Below are 15,504 nucleotides of genomic sequence, written 5' to 3' on the forward strand. Positions count from 1 at the left end.
AGAGAGAGAGAGAGAGAGAGAGAGAGAGAGAGAGAGAGAGAGAGAGAAAGAGAAATTTGTCTCCTAAATCGGATAAAGCTAAACATATATTGTGTTATTAAGAATTTATGTCGTATGAATTCGTGAATTGGAAATCGTATATATGTATATATATATAGTCACAATGGATTATAATTAATAAAGTAAATGCGTTCTGTAAATTCAGTTTTAGCTTACAGCTAAAGAAGAGGTGAATGCGATTAGTGCAAGACAATTTTTGTGTTAACATGAACCCCGAGTACATTTTTGATTGAATAAAACAATAGTGAACGCGTCAATAATATAATAAGAAATATTAGTGAAAGATTAACCCCTAAAGCAGCCTTGTTGTCAACTTGTTATACTATAAGGAAGAATTTCACAATTTTTCACAGAATTTCACAATCATCAGAAGGAGCTTTGTACATACAAAAAGGTTAACACTGGTGGTCCCTATAATATCGGCATATTTACAAAAAATTATTACAGTATTTACGTAAATATTAGGCAGCAATCTTGATATATATTAAACGAGTGTACAGAGCATAGGCTACTGTTAATGTGAAAACTTTCTACATAGATTATGTGCACAAATATATATTATGTGCATATATATATATATATATATATACATATAAATTTTATGTTTTATATTTTGATTTACAGGATGTTATAAATATCTTGCGGCTATTTTTAATTAAAGACTTTCATTTTATTTTAAGATAGATTTTTGAATTTTATAACATTCATCACCCAAAGATGAAGTTATACTAAATTTGTCATTTCGAGGGTAACGGTAAAAGAGACGCAAATTGTACAGATACTGATTCCTGATAAGTGCAACCTTCTTATATTAGTAGTCATGTTGTTTCGTACTAGAGATGCTCAGTCTAACGTGAATGTGTGAAGTTTGTGATTGAAAGCAACGTTGGGAAAGCTGATGAGTTAATTAGGCACTTAAAGTTCTCGAAAGTTCTTAGCAGTGGTAGATATCCAAGAGCCAGGCCAACGTGAATATGACTTTCTAATTGAATGTGAGGGGAGGAGAGCTGACGACTTATTTAGGCAGCTAGTTATCTACTTCAAGTTGACGTAGTTAATTACCCTTGATCAGCATTAAATTCTGAATCGATTTAAGTATGTCCGTCTGTCCATCCGGATGTCTGCCGGTTGTAAGTATTCTCCTGACCGCAAAAATGCACCTATCGCCTTCAAATTTGACAATAATTTAGAAAGTTCTTCCTCGCAGATTGGTATTGTAAATCACTTACATCGCTTGAACACATACACATAAACTGAGAGCATCTCTGTTTTTAGGAAGGGATAAAAAATTACGATTTTTCCTATTACTCATAAATAGCAAGAGATAAACCTACAAAAATTGAGACTTGTACTCTATGGGTGAGGCTGAAGTATCTGCATAACAATGATAAAAATTGACAACGCCTAACCATATCATTTTGTTTGAGAAGCAAGCTTCAAGTGTATATACATTCTTAGTCAGTTTCAAATTCAGAATACACCTAAATGTGTCCGTCGGTTCGCCTGTCCACCTGTCCACCCAAATAACCCACAAATTTGCAAGAGAATTTGTAAGTAACGAAAATCGGTCAAAAAATACGCCCAAACGTCTATGCAACAAACGCCAAAAACACTGAGAACACCTTGGCTTTCCGTTTTTAATCTTTTCCATGGATAACGGTGATGGCTATAAAAGAATCGGTCACGATCAAATATAATATTCTTACTTGTTTTTTTTTTTTTTTTTTTTTTCGAAATATTATTTAAACATGTTGGAGTCATTTAAAAAAAAAAAAAAAAAAAAATGCATTTAATAAGAACATATATATGTATATATTCATATATATTGATATATTATAGAATAAAAATATATACGAAAGAGAGATGACAAGGTAGCGTTTGTTTATATTATTGCATGCATTGTCCATGCCCTTGTATGTTGTATTATAACACGCAAATACATGTTTTATACGTACGCTTATGTAATTTATAAAGTTTTCGATATTAAATAAATATGTGGGCGGCTCTACGCTAAAAACAGAGAATAGCAACTGTACGGCGCACTGATTGCGCCAGTGTTAAACACATATACAACAAACAAGCAACTTAATGTTATTGGATCATAATTTATGCATATTTCGTTAGGATTTTCATTTTGTAAAATTTATTGGCAAAAGTTTATACGATTGTTTAATGCTAAACTGATTTTTAGGTATTTCGTTTACATGCAAAAAGCGATTGAATAAAATAGAATGTAACGTAAACTTATGAAGTAATATTAACTGAATATTATATGTAGGCGGACTTTGCAGATCCTTACTTGTTCATTGTATACAAATAGTTGAAATTAATTTATATCTAAGCGATATTGTAACGACAAACTGTTTTAAAACAAAAAGTGTACACGAAGCCCATCCATTTTTCCATCCATCCAAATTTATACGATTTTGCAAAAACTTTTGTCTATTATGCAGTTTTATTAGACTTAACTAAATGCTTGCAATTGATTGTCATTTAAGATTTTGATTTAAATTTTGTCATTTCATAACGTACTTGTAAAAAACTGTTCCGTATTCCGTAGAGTAGATTGAATTTGTTCGTTCACTTTCAAAGCAGCTCAGTTAAACAAAAATCATTCAAACAATCTATGACGTTAACTTGACCTTTGAGATGCAATGAAATGGATATTTAATTAATTCTTTTTAAACAATAATAGAAAACAAGTGAATGAAAAATAAATCTAGAAGGAAAGATTAGGTTTTAATTATTATTATTCAGTATTCAGTCTTCCTAACTGAATCTTATCTACTACTAATAAATATTTAAAGTGTTCAAGCCATCTAGTGTAGATGACTGCGTTGTCGTATTCGAAAACATAATTCCAAAAGGCATAAATTTTTATGTATTAACCTCGAAATAACAACACATGTTCATTTATTTGATTTCTACTCTTACTTCCCTCCCTATGTACATATAACGAGAACGTAAGAGATTATAATTCAACGTATGTAGTTTGTTTAAAAAACAGATGACTTTTAAAAATTTTATGGTACACATGTTTCCAACACATGCTAGAAGCTCTTCAGAGAAGGCCGAGAAGATGGTAATGACGATGCCCGGCTCTAGACGCCTCAACACGTCGACAATCGATGAACATGTTAAAGCAGTGAAGAATTATTGTTATGACAAATCGTCGAATCACTGTTAGAGAAGTCCTCGAAATTGTCGGCCTATTAGGTGCCTTATGTCATGCAATTTTTTCGGATATTTTGGGTATGAGTTCTATGGCACGATAAGCCACGAGCCACGAGCCACCACGAGCTCACACGTCATTGCTTGTTGGCATTTTTTTGGCCGTAATTATACCTCATCGTATTCATCGGCAACGTATTTATCAGACTTGGCCCCATTGGAGTTTTTCTATTCCTAAAAATGAAAATTACCCATGAAATGCTGAACTTTTGCAACGATTAAGGAGACAAAGCCCGTATCGCTGATAAAGCTTAAGGTCATAACAAAAAGCGCATATCAGAAGTGCTTCGAGGCTTGGAAAAAGCGCTCGTGCAAGGGGGATTACTTTGAACGAGACAAAATTTATTTTGATGAAAAAGTCAACTTTTTTTTTTTAACGTTACAATTTAGTCCTTCAATTTGTCAGCTGCAATTCATTGACGATCTTTTTGCAAAACTTCAATTTTTTACATCATTCATCCGTTTGCTTATCATGACAACGCTATTTGGTCCTTATAGCATTCGTAGTGAGTAAGCGGAGTACGCGAGTTTTAATTGAAAAACTGAGTAAACTATGAAATTTCATAGCCTTAACTAAAACTAGAATAGGCTTCAGGCGGTAGCCCTGAAACACGCAATAGAAACATCGAGAATGCGTTGGAAATATTCGTTTGGAGGAAAGCGCCTTCGAATGCCATTTGCAATTGAGCTCATCTTTCAATTAATGGAAAAGCAAAGAAATTTGTTTTCATTTCATTCAAGTTGTGGCGACCATTTAATATTGTCGCATTGAGACGAATACGACTTTATTGATATATAAACGCATTATGATATTATTAAATATATTGGTTGAATTGCTTTCAGACAGAATTTTGGGTTTTGGAAAAAATTATTTCAAGACACGATGACGATAAGGCCTTAAATCGTTCTAGTATTCAATAAATTATCATCAGTTTCTTGTCTGCTTGTCTATGTGTAAATAATTGGATATGGATTTTTTTCTGTTTATGTAAAAATGTATTTCTTTCCTTTTTGATGCTATGATTAATGAGCCATTCGCGAACGCCCTCATGTCTAGGTTTCAATGCCAAATAACTAACTCAGAGTATATTCGTCAGTTGCATGTATTATAAATAGTTTAAAAATATAATATGCACGCTATCGTATTTTTTTTATTTTTTTTTTGTATTCTTTCATTTTGGCATTTACTCAACAACAGGTAATGATTAGAAACAAGAGAAAGCAGACAAAACGTGTGTTCGATATGGGATCGCAAGGTTTTTTTCTTCTAGATCTGCATATATATATATATAATAGAATAATATATATATGTATATGCATATATGTTTTTATATATATATATATTTGTATATATTTATATGCATGAATATGTACAAATATTGTTAATCTTAATTGTTTTCTTTGTTCTCTTTATTGTAAACAATTAGTCAATGTTGTTACTTATGTATGTATGTATGTATGTGTGTATGTGTGTGCGCGCGATTGTGCGCGTTTAGTTGATTAGACTACAATTTATTTAGTTTAAAAAGTTGTTCTTTATTTAAAATCAATTACTCGACCATATGTGTAACGTGTTTATCTTAATCCGTGCCAAACGCGCTACAACTATTTAGTTTGTTAACATAAAATTTTTTACACTTAATTTTATTTCGTTTCAAATACGTTTTCATTTAGGCATTTCGATGAGCAAGCATTTTAAATTTAATAAATGCTAAAAAATTGCAATGTCTCTTATAGAGTGACAAAGATGTTTTCTCTTTCTTTTTTGAACACCCGAAGCGTATGAGTAATAAAATTTATGCCTTATAGGTAATGCACATGCAAAAGTTTTAATTGTCGTTTAATTGAATAGTTTACTTTTACTATTAAGTGACAGAATTTTTTAAAATAATTTTTACGATAATAACTGTTTTTAATAATGAAAAAAGTTTAGCTAAATGTTTGTATTTAACATAACCAAAATAAGTATTTCAATATAATTATCGTCAGAAGCTAAGCTTTATGAAATTTCGTCGTAATATAATTAATTGTTCACTAAATCACTAAAACTCGTACTTGGGCGAACAATTTGAATAAACTCCTTAATGATTCTATGGCACTATTTTTAAATAAAATATGCAGATGGCCCCTACAAACGTTGCGTTTTGCCAGTGGAGCGATTTCACAACGATTATGAGAAAATCAAAATAGATAGAAAAAAAGATGTGCATGGCAAGTATTTGATACGTTTTTTATATAAGTAAAAGTGTGATGCTCAAACGTGACACATTGACGCACTTGGTAGTTCTACTGTTAGTATATAACATTATAGTAATATTGAGAAGTCATATGGGATCTAACAAGTAAAAGCATTTTAATGGGCCATTGCCCACCATTATATACCCAACATCACTTCCTCTAATACCGGTATTAACATAATAACTTTTGAAAAGAAAGCGCTATATAGGAAGTGACCGAAAAAGTTGTCCGATTCAAGCCATTTTCAGCCGTGTTCGCCCTTGAGTCAAAACACATCGCTAGTTGTTTGATCAAAGTATTAAAATGTCTCGAAAATTGCGATCTATAGGTTGAACACAAGACTACAAGACGGACACGCGGAGAGACAAGCTTACAATGTGGCTCTATTTGAAATTCCTTTGGCCATGGCATCAAAAGAGCAACATCTTAGACTGGCGACTGGCGGACGGTTACCATTACCTAGTAAGGCCACAATAAATTTGGATCTTAATAATGTTAAAGTGATGGTATTTAACAATTCAAAGATGTTATATGCAACTTGGCAACAAACCGGTTGTGGTCTTAGCCTTAGAGACTTTCAACAATCTACTGTAGAATTTGTTCGAAGTTTGCCTGTGAACTTTTTATTTTTTTCTACCTCTGGCATTTTCTGAGTAAAGCGCTATGTCAGGTACATAGGTAGGATGGTGGGTGTGGTGGGAAAAATGGCAAAAGTATATCGAGTGAAATAAAAACAAGTAAGAAAATTATATCCGGTCGTGAAAGAATCTTTTGTAACCATTACCGCTGTGCCAAAAAAGAGAAAAACAGGAAAAGAACTATATATTCATGTTCCATATAATGGAGTGGGTGCAGGCGATTTTCTTTCAATTTTCAAAATAAAAGTTTTTGTCGCATACGAGTGGGGACGTTGCGGGCGTGTCGGGTGAAACGTTCTCTTGCAAATTGGAAAGCGATATATTTATTGCTATAGTTTATGTATGAGTAATGAACAAAAAATCAATTTTTCGTTTCGTTTGAAAAACAGAACAGTTCTCAGCTTATGTGCCGCTGTTGGCGTGCCGTTCAATCGATTCGATCCATATTCGATACTAGTGTGCATGCAAAAACTTCCAATGTTTCTGCCAAGAGAGAGTGTTTAAGGCAGACAGTACACAGATGGAGAGATGGGCACACGGACAGACAAATCAATTTAGAGTTTGATGCTAACCAGGAATATATCTATTCAACTTTATGGGGTCTCTAAAGCTTTTGTGCGTGCGTTGCAAACGTTTTGACAAAATGAACATGTACCTCTCATACCTCGGTGATGGGTATAAAAAAGAATTTCATGTGTTTTGAAAAACTATTTATATATAATATAACTATTAACAACTTATATTATTTTATATTTATTTTTATATATTTTTGTATTTAAAATTTGAAAATTTCATCAATTAACAAATTAAATAAAGTTATGTTTATTGCAAATATTAGTGGAAAAACATTTTAAAAGATATTTTCTCAATATTGGTTTTATATTAATTAAAAACAATAATAATAATAATAATAATAATAATAATAATAATAATAATAATAATGTGATAATGATGCGTTCAATAAAAGCCAATGAATAAATATTGAATTATTTCTAAACAGCACAAACATGTAAACAAATATAATCTTTTATATGCTTTTTCTCTCTTCATCTTTCATTTTATTAATGTACGTAACGTAAAATTAATTACCATTATCAGTAAAGGCAAATACTTTTTGTCTTAACCTAGCAAAAATTATTATAACTAATTAAAGTACATATATCTAATACATTTAGTACATACAGTACTTTTCGCTTAGTAGACTTTCATGTCATGATAACTTTTTTCTACATTGACTGCATTTTGCCTATATAAGGGATTCGGAGTAATGTATACGAACGAGAGAGAGAGAGAGAGAGAGAGAGAGAGAGATAGAGCTCAAATCATATATTCAAATATACATAATTTAATTTAGTAATTTATTTTTGATCTAAAATTGATTATCGAGAAGGGGTTTGCTGCTTTGCTTTCATAAATACTTTTCAATTTCACTTTATAGCATGGCATAGCTTAGCTTAGCATTCGAATATTATAATTTGAATGATATTTTGCATGTAATTGCAACAAAAATGTGCTCAATGTTTACTTTCACTTAAGCGAAATATATAAATACATATATACGTACATACATAATTTTTGTCTATCACCGTCTTATCGTGCACTCAAAGCTCAATAATAGCTAATCGAAAAATTGTTTAAATTGCAATTTTTTTTTACAGCAGAAAGGCAAGCAAATGAAAGAAATTTTAAGCATGAATTCTTGAATAATGTTAATATGATTATTATGAACGATGCATAGTAACTAAATCATTCGCATACTAACAACTTTATGGACGGGAAGGAGAAAGAAGTAGCTCAGCTATAATAAATTTCCAACAATATTTGCTAAGAGTAAAGATTTCCGTCTTTTATACATTCAACGTTATTAATATGCATATGGCTGAAAAATGAATGAGGGAAAATTAATTAATATAGCAGAGTAATGAAATTTTAGTGGATAATGTGTTAAGTCGTATCATGTAAAAAGCTTTAGTTATATCAGGCATAATCTAGCCATACGATAAGGAATAAATATTGGCACGATAGATGTATGTATGTATGTATATATGTATGTATGTATGTTTGTTTATTTTTGCATGTTGCAAAATTAATTGCTAAACAGGCAGCGTGTAAAAAATAAGCAGAAATATAGCATATGTGCCTCATTAATCCGTTATCTATCTACATATACATATATATATATATGTAGAATGATATACATAAAGTATATATGCACATAATATGAATACTTAAATGGCTTTGTGTGGGAAGATTGCAACGCGCCTTGTGTTCACATTGCAGTCAATGTAATAAACATAAAAAAGACGTTGCTTATGTGCTTTAATATGTGCTTTATATATACGTATATATATATATATAATAAAAAATAGAATAAAAAAAAGTAAAAAGAAAGAAATAAAAAATGCATATTATGCATCAAACCTTGCTAATCTCGGCATGTGGTGAATGGATATACATATGTAGCTCTTTACATCCATCCAGGTAAATATACAATATAAGCAATGCTTTTACTTGTGTTTTAATTTTATTTTATTTTAACTACTGACAACGACGACAGTTTACGAAATATGTCATTTATGCTTTATTTGTTATGTAGAGGAACATGCACCAAAAAAAAAAAAAAGAAAAAAGAAAAAAAAAATAATGATCAGGTCGAAATATCGCATCTGCTTAATAAAATTTGTCTGCTGAGACATTTAGACGAGCGCTAGTCTATAAGACGGACAATGACTCATAGCTGGAAGAATGGAATTTTTTTGATTACAATTAGTAAACTGATATCGTTCGGGCAATTTTATCAAGAAGTAATTCAGCTTCAAATTCGATCATATATTATTATTAGTTTAGCCAGAGAAATAAATTCTCAAACTAAAGTTTTAATGCAGTAACTTGTAAGGCTAGCGGTTTTATGAAAAATTCTACCGCGCGTTTGACATTTGAACCCACAGCCGTTAGGCTGTTAGTCGAGATCCTTTTGCCTAGTCGGCCACTCAGATGGATATATAAATAGCATAGATCTTAGACAATTTCCGCAATTGCGGAAAGAAGAAGCATACATAAGCTAGTCGGAGTAGATAATTATAATTTTTAGTTTATAAACAAAATGATGGGAAATGTACTCGTGTCCGCGGTTCGTTTAATTTGCACTTAATCATAATATATATGACCGTCAACGAATGAATAGGTCATTGCTCTAACTCCCAATGATATATCGAGCGAATATTTTCTGATTACGATATGTTAATCGTAAAGAAACGTCACGGTTTGCCGGTGTAGAGATTTTATAAATTTTTTCAAAATTTTAACTTATTCGACAAATGAAAACAGAATCGAAGTTAATCAGTTCATAAAATTGATGAATGTTTACATTGCTGTAACGTTATTTAAGTAAATAATGACCGTTAGTTCATGTTCAGAATTCGATTCTGCGACTTATTGGCGAACAACTTGACCAAGTGATATTCACAACTTAGTTTTGAAAGCAAGATAAGACTGTTATGAGAATGTTTTGTATAGAGCGATGCACCAACACTTTCTTCGACAAATTATTCAGCACCTAAACCCCGAGCCTAAAGCAGAGGGCTATTCATTTTCTAATTGCAAAAGTAAATGGAAGTAGAACAGATTTCTGTTTAAAATTTGGATTAAATTTTGTTTTTTTTTTTTTTTCAATATATAATAAATATCTGGATCTGCCTATTATTATTATAGAATACAACGCATACATAGTATATTGTATAGCGTAAGGAAATTATTAAGACTTACATTTACGAAAAAATATGAACACCTACGGTGACATTTCGTGCATGTGTGTGGGATGGTAATCTTATTTGTTTAAATCTTTTCGTAAATAAGAATAATTGCATCATTGATGTAAGGAAAAGACATCTGATGCTCATAGCGAAGTGTTACATCTACAAAAATAACTTCTGGCTGTGGTTTGTGGACTGAAAATGTGACTTTTGAATATGAAAATGGCATTGGCGTTATCGTTAATACGATTAGATGGAGAAGCGTGATAACAGACTTTTTATCGCTCGGCGTTTTTTGGTTTGCAATTATGTTGCATCATTGGCTTTATGGGGAAAAGTGATTGAATTTTTATGGGAAAACTCAGAGGCGCTCCTTCACATGAAATTATTTTTAAATAAAAAAATTGCATGAACCCGATATCATGAAAAATAAAAACATTTACTTGATGAGCCTGTAGCTTAATTAATGATCCTAAAGCTTAAAATTCCTTTGTGACTGATATTTAAATCCTGAACAATGATTTGACTGTTTATAAGAAGATCTACTTGGATTTTTTTGTTGTTTTTTAAGGTTTTTTACAGTGGAATATTGATTGATCGGATTAATACGCTTTTTTGACATTTTAATTTTCAGAACTTAAGCGATCGTTTTTATTATGATTTTTAACACTAGAATAAGAAAGCATTAGAATATGTAAATTGCACGGTAGAGTCTCCCTGGCTCTTACGTGGCAGAAAATGCTATATATAGTGATAAAAATCTCTTAAAAAATTTCTGGCTTTCAACTAATAGAAATTAGCTTTTAATAAAGAGAACTTGTTGAACGTATGTTCGTTTTATTGCATTACATACATTACAAATAAATTCTTTTCCAGATTGTGAAATGTAAATAAAAAAGAATGCTTTCAATTTCTGATTACGCTAAGATTGCTTTGTCTTAAAATGAAGAGAAAATTGTAAAACGAGTTGAGCTTTAACCTATTATTTGTTACGGGATAAATATGTGCAATTGTGTGTGCCTGAATGCCAGATATGGGAATATAACAGGCGAACATGAGCGGTTAAATCAAACTTTCAATTGAAAAGAGAAATACATCTGCCTGAAGTATGCGGAATCATTTACGATACACGATACGTAAGTAGGAAAAAATCTAAAGTGTTTTTTTTTACTTTTTTTTTTATTTTTGTGTATGAAGCATATATAGGTACATGTTTGTACGTATTTTGCCTAAAAGTGTGAAAAAAAAATATTGCATGAAATATTTTTTAATTAGAAATCTTTCATCATCTTCGTTGTCGTGCCTTCGTATCCTTAAAAAAGTCCCCTCTTTTTTTATTCTTTGCGCAATCAACGATCCTGGCCGCCCATACTGCTTTTTTTTTGCACATATTTTGTTTACATAGCAAAGTGGATAGTCTTTCAACTATGTCCATTGTAATGATGATATTAAAGGATAATGTCTGCACACTTTTTTCGCTTATCTTTTCATTAATTATTAAATTAATTCTTTTAATATTTTAATTTAATGGATAAACATAATGTCAACGCACAAGTGTACAAAATGCTTAGACATCCTAAAATATATAGATATTTGCTTCAACAATAAAGAATTTTGAGGCGATCTAATAGTCTTTCCCGACATCTGTTTGATCTGTTTAAATAGCAAATATATCCTGGATTTGGTAGCCACAGATCAATATAAATAATGCAATAGTTGTTTAGTTTTTTTTGTTTTTTTTTTTTTTTTTACTTAGGTTTTGCTCAAGGTCCTTTTACGGAAAATATTTAAAGCCGAAGCTAGTTTTTAAATTTAATATCAACAGAAAGCTTAGTGAGAGAAACATTTCCCTTTGACTCTGACGCATGCGTTCAATGGTTAGAATATTGGCAAATAAATTATCTGGTGATTGGACGGGACTAGAAAAGAGCGCGTGGAGTAAAACACATTCGATTCTGTAATGTGTCTCTATTACCATTAGTTGCAATGAGATTGTCTCGCTTAAAAGCGCACCTTATTTATAAGATTGATTTACTTCTACTAAGGTAGCGTTTTTGTGTATAAACTTAAGAAAATATGCGACACTATTTACTATGCTCTCCAAAATGAATAAAAAAATTCTTGGTTTTAATTAAAAACAATCAAGAAAATTATATCCATATTATCCATATCCACTACTTCCATCTTAAGAAAAAACAAAAACAAAATCGAAAACAAAATTGCGATAATCGATAATGTCGTATGACTGTAACCGACTTTTTTCTATTTATAAGTATAAGAAATGTGGGAAGTCATCTATAGAAGCAATAGCGTAAATCTTTGTTGTCGGGTTTTTTGTAGTTTATGAGTATTATTTATATTTTTTTTTTAACAGACGTATTACCAGTTTATCTTATCCTGTACGCGTGCCCTCTTAACGATATGTCCCAATTGCACATATTAAACTACGTGCAATATTATGTCAAATTTGAATCTGATATCTTCATTTATGCGACCAGGAGATCCAGGGAACCAGAAGGGAAGCTTTCTTCTGGTTCTTGCAAAAGTTTCGATTTTCATATTCTTTCTACTCCATAGAAACTAAAAGTTTATGAATGTTAGATGGCAATCAAAGAAAGAATGGAAGCTTGTACTTAATTTCTCATTCGTACAAATACGTTTAGCAGATCTGTCTATACTTTGGTATAACACCACACTTTAAAAGTAAGTGATGACATTGTAGCGGGGACATGGCACATCACTAAATACCCAAAACCATTTTGCTTAATGTAGTTATTCATATAATGACTTGTCAAAATAAGGCTTTATATCGAAGTTGAAAGCGTTTTCAGTAGTGTACGTTAGTGTACCAAATTTCTTAAAAATATTTCGAAAATTGCGATATATAGGTTTAACGCAAGTAGACTAGACAGATAGGCGGACAGATAAGCTTAGATCGGTGTTGATGTATGAGTACATCGTGGCAAAGTGTTTCACCGAAATAAAAGGGCAGTGTCCATCAATTAAGAGCTTTACCAAGTCCGTAAGGCTTTCTCAGCGTTCCTAACAAGTCGGCCTCGAGTTGCCTGCATATCATATGACAAATTACTGCGACTTGTCGTTCTTTAATCACATTGCCCGGCTCTGGAACAGTCTTCCAGCAGTCGTCTTTCCTACCGCGCCTGATGTTTCTACTTCTAAGGCAAAAAAAAATTTTAACCAATGTTTAAAATAAGGCATTATATGGAACATGTTCAAAAAGCGTTCGCCTTCAGGCCAAGAGACGGCAGTGTACAAAATTTCGTCAAAATGTTTCAAAAATTGTGGCATGTAAGTCGAACACAAGGCAGACAGATGGACAGACAGACAGGCAGAAAGACGGACAGATATGCTTAAATCGATTTAAAAAAAAAATTTCTGAATCGATCGGTATAATAAGAGATGGGTGTACCTCAGGCCATACTGATTGTTGCATACGCCCGTTTAAACTTAGCATATAATTGTATGACAAGTGATGTAGAATATAATCAGATTCCTCTCAATGTTTATTGAGAAGAAACGGCACTTACATATTTATATATTATTTCTTCCGATTTGTAGCACTTCGGATGACATCTCTGGTTTAGACCTTCTTCCACAAAAGGATCTTAAATCGAACGGTTTTCTTTCATGGAGATTTGACAGTACAAAATTGTGAAATTGTGAAATTGAAACCCTCATGAACTTTTTCCCTTTTAAACTGTACGCTTGTGAATATTGAAATTCACGACAAACTCTCCGTACGTATACCCATGCTGACCAAAATCAATACGAACCCAGAGACTTGTATGTAATGTATGATGAAAAAGTATTGAACCTCAATGCGTATCAAGGTGAGAATATCATTTTTTTAATCGTACTCTTGGAAGTTTTGTTTTTTTTTTGTGTTGTGATAGCTGCGAAGCATCGATCGCTTTAAAGCGTGAAAACATGGATAATACTCTTAAATATTGGTCATAATATTCTTAAGTGTTTGCCAATAGATGGAATAAAAATTTTTCATTTTTTAATTATTTTTCTTTTTATTTTTACAATGTATTGTACGCGTAAATTTAAATATCATCAGATATTTAAACGTTTAATGTTTGTGTATTGAAATATGAAAGAAAAAAAATGACAAGGAACTCTTATTACAAATGTAGCATATGTGACCGTTACAAGCAAAGATAATCCACACAATGATGCCAAGTATGCAGCGTTGTTGATAAATGTTAAAGCACAATGTTGTGCCGCAGGAGTAATTGACTAAATCTAACAATTAAATCGAAAACGATTACGCATCTATGCGTTCGTTGACTGAAGGAATCTGCTACGTACGCTTACATATATCGTCATTTTCATTGCAATAAAATTTTATCAAGCTCGATGTAAAGTTACTTAAACAACGCGTTACAGACGTCACACATTTATGAGTATATGCTATGAGCATGCAATATATATATATATATATATATATATATATATACGTACATACCTTCAATGCTGATGTACGGTCGTGGGGACACATTATCGAATGAGCGATTAATAACCGTCGGCAATGGCGATACTAATTCATACGCATGATGTTTCTGATGTTCCTGTTGCTGTTGCTGTTGAGCGGAGGCGATCATTTCGCGATTTGAACCATCGCACGTGTTTGCAGTCGCGTCAGTGGGGTTGGCAAATGAATCCTTCATTTCTGAGGGTATTTCTATACCGAAAAAGATTCCAAATAATGTCGGTAATTGTGATGCATGGCTGAATATGTGCGGGTGTTGTGTTCTAATTCTATGTCCTAGTGTGCATTATGTACATACGTGTCTATAGCTACATGTCTACACATGTATGTGTTGTTGAGTATATGCAGTTTTACCTTGCGTAGTTGTTGCTGATGTTAATGATAATTTACGTTCAAGTGCACGTTTATAATGTTGATATGTTATTGATGGCAATGTTGGCGATGTTAATGTTACTCTGATGTCGCAATTGCGTTTATTACCTCGTCTGGACGTGCCAACCGCATTGATATTCTGCAAATCATTATAAGCATCGCCATCAGCGCCAACTCTGTCAATATCTATATTCGTTTTGTTTTGATGGGACTTTTCTATATTAGATGAACAAGGGTGATGGGAATAAAGCTTTTTTGAATTATCAATGAGGGTCACGGCCGTTTGCGTTTCATGCTGTTTCCTATAATGCGCAGCTGGCGTTGACGGTGATGTTTCGATTGTGGTACGAACTAAAAGACCAACATTGTGACCTTCTACCTGCGGCACATACGTCAATTTAATATTGTCAGTCCTCTCAGCGTGGTCGTGCCAATTTTTTGCAATGGCACGTGCTGGTGACGGCGTACGCTCTTTTCGCGTACTCTCTATTACATTTAGACCAAATGGCGAAGCTGCTCTTGTAGGTATACGGGGTTCTATCAACGGTTGCGGATATTTACGTATTGGCGAACAGGGCTTCATATTGTCATCCTCTACGTCACCACCATAATAATTTTCATTATTTTGTGGTGGTGTTTTCTTTAACATCAAAACAGGTGCACCTACAATGTTTATACGAATTGGGAAAGTTACACT

At 32.3% G+C, this 15,504-nt stretch overlaps 1 protein-coding gene across 10 annotated transcripts in view; it reads right to left on the reverse strand.

The window, feature by feature from the left end:
• The window catches only part of LOC119632537, a 284,840-nt gene that overhangs the window by 56,938 nt on the left and 212,398 nt on the right, over positions 1 to 15,504 (reverse strand). For 9 of the 10 annotated variants that reach the window (XM_038025478.1, XM_038025479.1, XM_038025482.1 and 6 more), the window contains 2 exons: positions 14,790 to 15,470; positions 14,412 to 14,627 (listed from right to left, as the gene is read on the reverse strand). In XM_038025478.1, the coding sequence (XP_037881406.1) occupies positions 14,412 to 14,627; positions 14,790 to 15,470 (897 nt within the window). The remainder of the gene's footprint in view (positions 1 to 14,411; positions 14,628 to 14,789; positions 15,471 to 15,504) is intronic. The other variant, XM_038025481.1, reaches the window with a different exon arrangement.

This window comes from Glossina fuscipes, unplaced genomic scaffold (genome assembly GCF_014805625.2).
Source record: "Glossina fuscipes isolate IAEA_lab_2018 unplaced genomic scaffold, Yale_Gfus_2 1, whole genome shotgun sequence".
NCBI classification, from domain to species: Eukaryota; Metazoa; Arthropoda; class Insecta; order Diptera; family Glossinidae; genus Glossina; species Glossina fuscipes.